General features: G+C 44.7%; 1 protein-coding gene across 1 annotated transcript in view; it reads right to left on the bottom strand.

Moving 5' to 3' along the window:
* Nucleotides 1-9,379: 9,379 nt before the first annotated feature.
* Nucleotides 9,380-12,549, bottom strand: part of LOC120435191 (IQ motif and SEC7 domain-containing protein 2-like) — a 181,747-nt gene continuing 178,577 nt past the window's right edge. The window contains exons 18-20 of the mRNA XM_039604257.1: nucleotides 12,179-12,406; nucleotides 11,567-11,616; nucleotides 9,380-10,624 (exon numbers count right to left, since the gene is read on the bottom strand). Coding sequence (XP_039460191.1) covers nucleotides 9,380-10,624; nucleotides 11,567-11,616; nucleotides 12,179-12,406 — 1,523 coding nt within the window. The remainder of the gene's footprint in view (nucleotides 10,625-11,566; nucleotides 11,617-12,178; nucleotides 12,407-12,549) is intronic.

Here is a 12,549-nt window from a genome sequence, read left to right as displayed (position 1 = left end):
AGATTATTATTTTATATTTTCGAAATCAATAAATACATTTTTTTAAAGTCAATAAATGACATAAAATTTTAAATATTTTTTTATTTTTCATTAAAAATGTTAAATAAATGACTCATTCTGGAAAATGGGCCAGACTGAGATATTTAGATAAAGTTGAAGGTTGTTGAAATACAATAAGAGAACGCAACATTTTATGATGTTGTTTTCCGCTAAGCGTTGTTAAAACATTTTGTTCTCAACAAATTACACAGTGCATTTCTGTAACCCTTGAATATTTATAAAGAGCCGATATTTGATTTAAGTTTTCCTTTAATTCTCTGAGCAGTACATAATGCTTAATACAAAGTTGTAGTCGGTCGATTGTTTCTTTGCTGTAACAATGCTTCCCGCATATAAAAACCTGTTTACTTCCCCTTAAATGGCGCCATATTTGTGTGGAAGGTGCATGTGTGGGTTGAGCAGCAGTGTTGAGTTTGTGGGTTGCACCCATGAAAAACAGATCTTTTCTGCCACAAATGTGTTACCATTTAAGGGGAAATAAAGAGATTTTCCAACAGTATAAGATTATTTAGACTATGTAATTTAGTTATCTGAAAAAAGCTTCACATAGTTCACATTTTTTTGGTAAATTTCTGTGTAAGAACCAGCTGTTATGTTTTCACATTAAAAGCATATATACGCTGTGCTGATGAGAATATTGATAATACACACGATGCTGTGTGGACTCGAGGTTGTTATAAGAAAAAGAAAAAAAAGAGTTTCCCCCTTTTTTTTTTTGTCCATGTGTGAACTGTAAAACCATGAGAGGAAACCAGTTTTCAAATCCATATGCACGCAGATGTCGGGGATAGATCCTTATGTAGAGCCACACGTTTAGTGTTTTCAATTTCTCTCCATACCTGGGAGACTATCGCAGGTTGGATCCTCCTGTCACTGGCTTGATAAGAAGAATTACAAGCCATAAATAAACCACCCTACAACGAGGAAAATTTCATTCTGGCTATTTTCAGATATGGAGGGTTGGCGAGGACTTAAGTTATTCTGCACCGCCCTACAGCACCTACGTCACAGTTTATGTAGGAGTTTCTGTATTTTATTATTTTTGCCAGCTTCTGATTGGACTCTTAATGTGATGTGACTTCTTGTGTATATAGGCAGCAACAGATTTACAGTTTTATGATGAAGTATGATGAAGACTGTGATTTCCACCCGCCGTAATGCTGCGCTAAAACAGCACTTGAATGAGAAATCAGCGAAACAAAGAGGACACGTGTTTCCATTCACATGAACAGATTTTTATATCTTTAGAGCAATAAATATTTCCACTTCTTCCATTTCTCTGCAATTTCAAAAACAAAGTACAAGTAATATATATTTATATACACAGCTAAAATTTTCCATACGTAATTTTTAAAATAATGTCGTCTCTGTTGACACATATTTGACACTTTACTCGTACAATTTTACAAGGACTATTCCAGTCTCTCTTTGCTCTACATTATAAACAAGAAATATGTCCTCTCCAGAAAGCGGTCCAGCAGCTTGGACACGCCCCCCATCCAACGTCATTGTATAGATGCACACAACACAGACTGTCTTTACACAGGAACAGAATCATCCAACATTTTTAAACTGTACTTGAAGCAGATCTGATGTGCTTTGAATCTTGAAAAATGTTCCCTGTTCTGGCTGCTGCAGTCAGACCAGATCTGTTTCTCCTGGTGTTTAAAAAACATCAGATCTTCCATTCCCGATGTAAACCCAGCCACAGACAAACTGAGCAAAGTGAGTACTCGCAATGTTATTTTCATTTAACGGCTGCTATGTACATTCATGTTATAATACAGTTTCATTCAGTGCAGATACTGTAATAAATACCACATGCAAACCGATAGTGGAGAGCAGACCCGGGCAGGAAAAATAGACCTAATTTGAGCGTTTAAAGGACCATACCTGCTTTTTTCTGCATGTTCTTAAACTCGATATACTGTAAATTACTTTCAGGAGAGTCCCGACGCAGTTTAGACAGATTTGTGTCCTCCCAGCCGGTGTTTTCAGTTCATGTCTTCACAGACACTTGAATCCTGCTGCAGATAACTAATCAATCACAGTGATTTTTGCGTGTGAGAATTGACAGCGACTTGACAAAAGTGTTGCACCGACGGCCTCCAATGGTAGCAAAGCAATCCAAGAACTAACTTAAAAAGTGGCCTTGAAACACGAAGAAGCAGATTTTGGTCTAACCCTAGCCCACAGACACTTGGAACATGGTGGGCAACAGCTCGCCAGGAAGCCAGGGTGTTTATATGTCACCGGTTACTGTTTTGGTCCACATTGACTAAATCAGGGGTTTTCACAGTTTTGATGACCAAGTGGCAATTTAGAAAGACTTTGGAAAGCACCCGGTTTAAGGCAGTACAGGCAAAATCTAGCATTCCTAGAAAGACGAGAGAAATCTAATCTGACACGTGCGTGTTAGCAGGTGCAGTTTGACACAGTCCAGCAGTGTAACTATCATAGGCTGTTTCCAGTCATGTATGCCATGGGGCGAATAGTCAGTAATCAGCCTGTAGTGTCTTAACATTTGCTGTTTTATGATTGAAAGTGTTACGATGAATGCTGGTTTTACAGAAAGCAGAATATATATATATATATATATATATATATATATATATATATATATATATATATATATATATATATCAAGTGCGGGATCTACCAAGGAGATGCTCTGTCCCCACTGCTGTTCTGCATAGGCCTGAACCCCTCAGTGAGATCATTAACAAGACTGGCTACGGATACCGACTACGAAAGCGGAGCGGTTGTCAGCCACCTCCTGTACATGGATGACATCAAGCTGTATGCCAAGAGTGAACGAGACATCGATTCATTGATACACACTACCAGGCTATACAGCAATGACATTGGAATGTCGTTCGGACTGGAGAAGTGTAGTCGGATGGTAACAAAAAGAGGGAAGGTAGTCAGAACTGAGGGGATTGAACTACCAGAAGGCAACATTGCAGACATAGAGGACAGTTACAAGTACCTGGGGATCCCATGGCGAATGGGAACCATGAAGAGGGCGCTAGGAAAGCTGCAACCACCAAGTACCTGCAGAGGGTCAGGCAAGTCCTGAGGAGTCAGCTGAACGGTAAGAACAAGATCCGGGCCATCAACACCTTGCCCGTGATCAGGTACCCTGCTGGGGTAATAGGCTGGCCAAAGGAGGAGATAGAAGCCACTGACATAAAGACAAGAAAGCTCCTTACCATGCATGGAGGGTTTCACCCCAAGTCCAGCACCCTGAGGCTGTATGCTAAGCGGAAGGAAGGGGGCGGGGACTGGTGAGTGTCAGCACCACAGTCCAGGATGAAACAAGAAACATCCACGATTACATCACGAAGATGGCCCCAACTGACAGCGTGCTCAGTGAATACCTCAGGCAGCAGAAACCCAAGAAAGAGGAGGAAGGCGAGGAACCATCATGGAAAGACAGGCCCCTGCACGGTATGTACCACCGGCAGATAGAGGAGGTGGCTGATATCCAGAAATCCTACCAGTGGCTGGACAAAGCTGGACTGAAAGACAGCACAGAGGCACTAATCATGGCAGCACAAGAACAAGCTCTGAGTACAAGATCCACATAGAGGCTGGGGGTCTATCACACCAGGCAAGACCCCAGGTGCAGGCTGTGTAAAGATGCCCCAGAGACAATCCAGCACATAACAGCAGGGTGCAAGATGCTAGCAGGCAAGGCATACATGGAGCGCCATAACCAAGTGGCCGGCATAGTGTACAGGAACATCTGTGCCGAGTATAACCTGGAAGTCCCGAGGTCAAATGGGAGATGCCCCAAAGGGTGGTGGAGAATGACCGAGCTAAGATCCTGTGGGACTTCCAGATACAGACGGACAAAATGGTGGTGGCTAACCAACCGGACATAGTGGTGGTAGACAAACAGAAGAAGACGGCTGTAGTGATCGATGTAGCGGTTCGAATGACAGCAATATCAGGAAGAAGGAACACGAGAAGCTGGAGAAATACCAAGGGCTCAGAGAAGAGCTCGAGAGGATGTGGAGGGTGAAGGTGACGGTGGTCCCGTGGTAATCGGAGCACTAGGTGCGGTGACTCCCAAGCTAGGCGAGTGGCTCCAGCAGATCCCGGGAACAACATCGGAGATCTCTGTCCAGAAGAGCGCAGTCCTGGGAACAGCTAAGATACTGCAAGCAGGACCCTCAAGCTCCCAGGCCTCTGGTAGAGGACCCGAGCTTGAAGGATAAACCGCCCGCAGGGGCGTGCTGGGTGTTTTTATATGTCATACTTTCTTCTTCTTCTTTTTTTTTTTACTGTGGACCTGTTGTAAAAAAAAAAACAGACAAACAACTGAAATTTCTATAGCAGAAAGTGAAAAAACAGGAACTTTACAATCATTTCTCTGTTTATCTTTTATGTAATTACTCTGGTATAGTGTGAATGGTCATGGGAAAGTTCTTTATTGGTCGGAAAATACAGTTAAGTTCAGATTTTCCCAACAAAGTCCACTAGGCCGGTGATTCTGGCCCCTGGGCCTTACATTTGACACCCCTGACTTAGAGCCTTATTAGATGTTACCAGTGATGGATGATTTATCTGCAGCAAGTGTCAAGTTCTCTGCAAGTGAAACTTAAACCAAACCGTGGATGTAGGAAGGTAACAAATCTCAACATGGTAGCGCTGTAACACAAAGTAAATTCGGTTTGAAGTTCATAAACATGCAAAAGAGGGGTATGGAGCTTTAAGATGGGAGTTTTACTGAGGATGTGCTTGGGCATGCACTGAGATGAGTAAAATGCTGTGTATTCCCTTACGAGGTAGGTTTGATCCAGTGCTCCTCGAGAACTTTGTTTTGATGTTTCTGTGGTGTTTGCCGCTTTAGTCTGGAGTCGACGTGGTTACTGTAAGGCCTTTAGAAAGAGACAAAGTCTTTCTGCAGGTGATTATAGATCCATGCTATGGCCCTACGGTCCAAAAATTCTTAGCAGCTCAACATGAAGTGTTAATTTCAATGTTGTTTGATAGCAGAGGTGTTGCTTGTTTCCATTAAAAGGGTGAAGAGAGGTTTTGTGATGATTCAGAGGTGTGCGGGCGTGTGTTTGCTTGAGCATGCTGTGGGTTGAGTCAAAGTAATTATCACAGTCTATAATCAAAATATTAGAAGAACTTGTATGTTAGTTACAGAAAATCATTATTGTTTTTTTTAAATATATTAAAATTAAAAAGGATTGAATACTTTCATAAGATGCCCAAATCAGAAAAGAAAAAAAATCTCACATTGTAAGCACATAACAAAATTAAAAATGCTAAAAATACAAAACAGTCCAAGGAGTACAGTATGTTAGTAGAAGCTTGTCACACAACAATATTGATAATAATATCAGTAGCACACTCTAAAAAGTCAAAGGGGTTCTTCAGATTGAAAACAACAGGGAACCCAAGATGGTTCCCTGAGGAACTCCGTCAAACGATTCCAATATGTGATGGTATTCCCACAAACCTTGCACACTAAGGGTTTTACTGTTCTCACTAAGAAGCCCGAGTAGCCCGAAGAACCCAGGTGAACTTTGGTTTTTAGAGCACACGTTTTGTTAATTCAAGCAATTCTGAACCTCAGTTACAGATTGATGCTGTTGGCCCCACTGAAAATAGAACACACTGTACAGTTAATATCTACAGTTGGTGCATTCACGTCATCACAGGGAGACTAAAAATATGTCGTTAATGTTTGCATTCAGAGGAATTTCCCATCATCCACCAGTTAAACTCTGGTAAATATTTATATGAGGCTGACTAGCAACCAACACTGAAAGTTTCATTTCTTGTCAAAAAATGCAAATGGCTGGTAAAATCGTTCAAGTGGTGGAAGAACTTTCTACCAGCCATCACGGGCCTCCTGCCCTGACATCCGGTGAGCTTGATTAAAGGAAAAAAGGAAAGGAAATACACTTCAATACTGGCATGGTAGATTTGAACTCAAAGTGCAAAAATGTGTAAAAATGAGTTTGTTCAAGAAGATTTCACTCGGTGCGGTGTGACAGTGAAACGTGTTCTGCACTTCAGTCCTGTGAGATGTTAGCGAGTCCTTCGAGTAAAATTCGGTCCAGGTTTCAGGCTCCTTTGTGTCTTTGTTGGATGAACAAGGCGACGAGCGGCTCAGTCCTTCAGCCAGACTTTTAAAAAATGCAGTAAATGGCTTCAATTTGTTGTTTTGAATGGATACAACTCATTATATTATTGATTTAGATGGTGAACTGTCTTTGTATTTCATGGAGGTCTTTTGTGAACATTATTATTTATATTGTACCATCACTATGTCTGAAGGCACCTTATTCTCTATTTTGCCACACATCAAATGGGATTAAAGTTGATTCACCCTCCGAGTTTTTTCACACACTAACTCAGTTTGGACTGGGTGGGAAATTAACCTTTATTTTCCATTTATCATATTTTCTCAATTGTTTTATATCTTAGTAAAATAATGGAGAGTTTCTAACTACTGCTGAGAACCCGAGTAAGTGCAGAGGTGAATCTGAGATCATCTGGATGAGTAGGTTCTTATTTATTTGAATAAAGCTTGTTCCTTGTTACCAGTGTTTTCTACTCATTACATATGAAAGACAGGCGTAGGTGCTGAAGCGCCTTAAACTCGCTTTATTTCTGACGGCAGTCAGTCAGAGGGCAACTAGTCTGGTTACAAAACAAAGGCCGGCTGTATCAAGTTTACTGGAAAACACCCTGTCTCCAAACAATTGCAGTCCGACTCAGACTGACTGGTGAAGGCTTGTACAAAGACATCAACACGTCAGTCAGTCCGAGTCAGTCTGTGCTGATACGCGTACATATTCTGCATCTCTGGTGGAGGTTGCATTCTGGTTAAGCTCCTACGCCTGTGTCATTCTGGAGTTAAATCGTCACCCTGCAGCACTACGTCAGTACTTGTAAAGGAATTTCTTAATTTCTGTTTCAAATCAATGAGGTTCGACTCTGAATGTAAGTATTTCATGTGAATTTCTGTGTATGTTGATGGCAGCAGATTTGCACTGATCACAAACAGATTGCATGTAAACGCTTCATTCAGTCACAGACTGGCAGCAGATCGATAGCAGACCGACTCATCTTATTGCAGTTTTATTGATGTCTCGATGCACCAAAATTGCTCCGACGATGGCAGCTGGCCGTGAGTTGTCTGAGACCTGCCCCCCCATCTTTGAAACGACCACTTCAAAGGCAACAACGTCACAAGTGGTAGTGCCACAGTCTCTTTGCCCTGGTGTGACTGAAGCATTCTTCCAAGCGTCTTATCCTCTAATGCTAAGTGCCAAATCTAACACAAAGTCTTAACCCTTAAGCGTGCCTTCACAGAGTTGTAATAAAGAGAACTGGACAAGAAGAAGTTCTGATAGTTAAAAAAAATCAGTCTGATTGTCTAAATCTTGTTTGTTACAAATGAAACCTGGTGTGTTTTATTGAATTTCGTTTCACTGTCGTCTTTGGTTTGTTGTGACAAATGACTTCAGTCACTCACTCATGCAGTTAAACACACAATCACACATCTGTGAGTCTGTTTATAGCTGCCTGCTTTTCAAATCAATAACTTTATGATCACCTGCATGTGATGAGTTTAGGGGATGTCAGTAATTTAAAATAAAAAAAAAAGTACTAATCTAATAATATCTGTCTAAAGACAATCACTTGTATTTATTTTCTTTACGGCTCCGTCTCCTAATCCTGATTTAAAGGATCTTTATCTGAAGACGTTTAACATAATTTAGTGGAGCCTCATTAGTGATCACCGTTCTGCTGTGAACCAAAACAAAAAGGAATCAACAAAAATGAAACATTTTAAACTTTTGGTACGTTGTGATAAAGATTGATTATCAGAATTATTAAACGAGTCTTGCATCAAAATTTTGGTTTCGTAAAGTAAATTCAAGCCTTTAATTTCCCACCCAGTTCTGTTAAGATGACCATCGATAAGTTAGAGAGAGAGTTACACCTTATTTACCTTAACCTGAACAGTTACATCACTTCGTTTAGGTACCGCAGCTCTCATTTCCCTGTTCAGCAGCTTTCAGCCCAATCTCGTCTGTGGCAACGTAGAGGGTCACATACAACATGGAGCATGAAGTACAGCTGACAGCTGGAGTATAATATTATCAGAGTATATTATAATTTGTGACAAATTCAGGCTTATGCTTTCATATATACTTAATAACAAGGGAGAGCATTCACAGGTTTAGCACAAATGATCAAATAAATCCCCGTTACATGAGGAAATAATTGGGAATTTTTTTAAAGTCCCAATCCAAAACAACAGCGTAGCAGTCCCTGCTGAAACCCTGTAATCCACAGACGCTAAAGGCTTTTAGTTATTTTTGCAAAGGTAAAAAGACACCTGGAGTGTTTGTTATGATGGCTTATTTAAAGGTTTTAGAAAGTTTATTGTCCACCTAGACGGTCAAGTCTTCCGTATTCTTCACTTCTTATGGCCAAATAAATGCTGGATTGGGGCTTTAAATCACAACAACTCCCTCCCCCTGCATATAGAAGTTTAACCACAGTCACACTGACACTTATTAGCTATTGCACAGGTCATGCATGCCTGTCTAAGACAAAGAAACTGCACCATATTAACGCTAACCATCTCTGCTTGTCCGTAACGCCTCATGGCTTGTAAATATGTCAACAACCAAAACGAGAGTGCTTTTTGTGCGGAAAACAAGGTGGTGTAAGACGACTGTGGTTTTTGGAAAACGCGACCCGGACTTGTTTCATTCTCCGCTCTCTGTACATTATGTCAGGCGTAATCCTTGGGATATATATTCTCAGGCACTGTTCCCTTCACGTCTGGTCCCTGAACCGTTTTTTTCCACAACAGCACACAAATTCCTACGATGTGGCACGAACACTTCCCCTGTCAATGAAGAACTACAAATATGTCCTCCCAGCACTACGGGGGGAAGATGAGGACGTTTTCACCAAGACACCGGACAATGTGGGAGTTTTTTCTTCATCTTCACGTGACTGAAACGGCATGATTCACGTTCTGGGTGCTTTTCACTCCGCAAGCAGCTTTTTCTGGGAGGATCTGCTCCCTGTAAGAAACATCCGTCGGTGTGTGCGTCTTTCTACCTGCGGGGAAAGTGGATGTGGAAATAACACAGGCTGAGAAGTTTCCTCTTCCCCGCTCTCACCGCTCTCCTCCTCACCAGGCGTCCGCTTTCATACGGCTGCATTTGTCCTCCCCCTCCTCCACCTCTCCTCCTCCCTCTCCTGCTCACTACCACCCCCCGGCGGCTCACTGCAGGCTGACGCCCCACTGTCCTGGACTTCTGCCTCCTCACACGACCGTGCTGATCCGGCTGACGGGTTTGGATTTGGGGCCGCCCCCTTGGCCTCCCCCCACCCCCGGGGGGTGCGGGGAGAGCGGGGCAGTTGACGGGGGAGGCAAGGGTGAGTGCGGCGGGGGAGGCGGGATGGACGAAAGCGGTGGGTACTGGGGGGTATATGGCTTCGGAGGCGTCTGGGTGACGAGGCGTGCTGAGGGAGTCTGGGGTGGCGGGGTGGAGAAGATAAAGTGGGTAGAGGGGGAGGCGGACGGGGACGGGCTGAGCGGGGAGTGTGTGTGCACGGCGTGGTTGTGAGAGTGTGTGTGAGCGTGGGGGTGGGGCTGCGAGTGCGAGATGGTCAGCGGGAGCTTGGCCCCTCCACCTGGCCTCCCCGCCGCGGGGTGCGAGTGGAAGAGTGCGTGCGGGGTAGTGGGGGTGACAGGGGAGTGTGGGGACAGCGGCGGCGGCGTGGTGAAGCCTGACGCCATGTTGTAGCGCGGGTGCGGAATGACGCCATGTTGCATCCTCTGATGCTGCTGGGTATGAGAGGGAGCGCAGCCGGACGGGCCTTGCCGTCGGGGTGCGGAGAACCTGTGCGAGAGGACGTGGTGCTGCGGGACGCTCTGCATGTGGTAGCGGTGATGGTGATGGTAAGGTGGGGGTGGTGTCTGCTGCTGCTGGTGCCCAGTAACACTGACTCCGCCTCCTCCACTGTTGGCGTGGCAATACTGGGCGTGCAACGCTTGGAGCTTGGATTGTGCCCCTGCCGTACCGCCTCCCCCTCCAACTCCTCCCGAGTCCGACTGGCCGAGGTTGGGCGATGGGGAGGGGCATGGGGAAGGGGAGGATGGGTGGGGGATGGGAGGCGCGGGGGCGGGGTAGTGGGGGGGTGAGGATATCATCAGGGGACTCGGGGGACCCTGTGGAGGGGGTGAGGTCATCGTCAGGGGACCAGGAACTTTGCCTCTGCGGCTGCCGAAGAAATTCCCTAGTCGGCCTCCGCCAGTCGGTCCGCCCCCTGCCGGCATCCCTCCGCCGCCCCCAACCCCTCCCCCGCTCGCGAGTGGGGAGGTGGTGACCCCTCCCTGGTTGTGACAGAGCCCCGGCCCACCCCCCACCCCCGTACCGGGGCTCTGAGTAGGGCGGTGTGGCCGGTAGGCTGCTGGAGATGTAGGAACCATCATGGGGCTGTAAGAAAGACCTCCATCAGGCAGAGGGCGCTGCTGGTGAGGCCGGGGGCTGCTAATAATGGAACCCTGAGAAGAAAAGAAGGAGAAGAGTTTAACATACTGGGTCAGCATTTACCTCAGAGTCTCACAGACTATCTCGTCTTTCTGATGGAAAAAGAAACCTTGACGTGAATCATGCAGATTTCAGGACAAACGTGCAGAAGAATCACTGAAGAGGTTAAAAGACAGACAACAAAAATGCACACACTGAGCTCCTGAAGGTAACGTGTCTGTAACGTGCTTTTCTGCCACAGAGGAAAGTATTTATTGATGACTGAAAGATAGATCACAGAGGCCTGTCAATCAAAACAGCCATGCACCAGATAATTAAAGCGTTAAGATGTAACAAAATCCAAACGGACGAGCGTCTAAAAAGCCTCAAGTGGCCACTAGAGGAACAGCAGTTTTGCTGCTTCCCTTCAAGTCTTGTAACCCCAAGGATGGAAGCTCCCTGAATACGAAGCTCTGACCATGATATTCTGGCTCACAAAGCTGTCAGTCATCCTTAAATCAGCTGACTAACCAATGGGGCCCCAAGGTGGACTGATTCTAACAAGTGATCAAATTATTTTAACATTTAGCATCACCCTGATGCTCTGTATCTCATTGTACAACTGTATAGTGACAATAAAGGCATTCTATTCTATTCAAATATGCCTTATAGGAGCAACTTTACACTTACGTTACTTTACATTTTACTCTTCACTTCATGTTTTACTTATTTCACAGAAAGGGCCTCAGTACTCGAGAGAGCTTTAGAGAAAGGCTGACCGATCCGATTTTGAGGCTAACACAGTGGCTAAACTCTGAACTGAAAAAGAGACACGAATACAAATGAAGCCCTGTTTCAGCATTCACGTCACACGTGCACAAATATTTTCACAAACACAAGTTATGAATCAGACAAACATGCATCAGCAGAGTGTGTGACAGACGGCATGCTGGGAAGTCGTGTCCCGCCCAACTTACTTCGATGGTACTGTCCAGTGACCCCACACTGTTCCTACGACCCCGCTTCCCTGTCACCCAATCAGAACGAGGCAGGTTAAAACGTGGTTTCACATGCATTCTTCACTCAGTGTAAACACAGTTTTTTCCACTCTTTGATCTGTATGATGTCATGAAAAGTGGATACCCTTATATGGTCATGGCCTACACCTTCTTCCTGCTGTTCAAACTTTTTATTAATGAGGCTGACCAACCTGATATTTACATACTTAAATATTTGTGCATCAGTGCTAATTAACAGAAGGCTGTATTACTTGTATTGGCTGGTTAAATCACAGCAGCAATCTACACACTTTCCACAGTAACTTTTTGCATTTTCATGCTGTAGTTCCTGCAGTTATCCAGCAGGTGGAGACAGAGCACCACAGCATCACATCAAACTTCCATCTTACAGCGGCATTTTACCATTTTAGATTTCATCAGTTGCATAAGAGCACAGGTTTGCTCTGACTCAGTACATCATACTAAAAACCTGGAGCTGCAGAACTTCTGTCGCAGAACACGCAGAGAGAAAACCACACACATCTGTAACATGTGAACAAGGTGAGCCTTGCGTGGTGCACCTGTCCTCACCTGTCTCTGAGAGGTCTCTGAGCGACGAGCTGAGTGCTGTGCGTTTGAGTCCGTCCACTGTTGCGTACGTGTCGTCGAGGCTCGGCCTTCCCAGGGTGCCGTTCACGACCTCACTCTTTAAGGTTCCTCCGCCGCTGTTTGCCCCGCCTCCTTGAGTGCCCATCCCTCCTGGTCCTGCCCCTGTCAACACGCCAGGACGCATCACGCCTTTCTGCTTCTCGAGCTCAGCTGAAAGGAAAAAGGAAAATTGGGAAAGTTGTCATTAACAACAACTCGCTGGATCGCTGTTCACTGCAGATTTGGAATCTACTGCTGGTGAAGTCAGGCGTGGAGGCTTGAAAGGCAACACATGCAGGCTAAACGATGCATTT

This window comes from Oreochromis aureus, linkage group 20 (assembly GCF_013358895.1).
Source record: "Oreochromis aureus strain Israel breed Guangdong linkage group 20, ZZ_aureus, whole genome shotgun sequence".
Taxonomy (NCBI): Eukaryota; Metazoa; Chordata; class Actinopteri; order Cichliformes; family Cichlidae; genus Oreochromis; species Oreochromis aureus.
The sequence above is the reverse complement of the archived record's forward strand: the minus strand, read 5'-3'. Positions and strand labels throughout refer to the sequence as shown.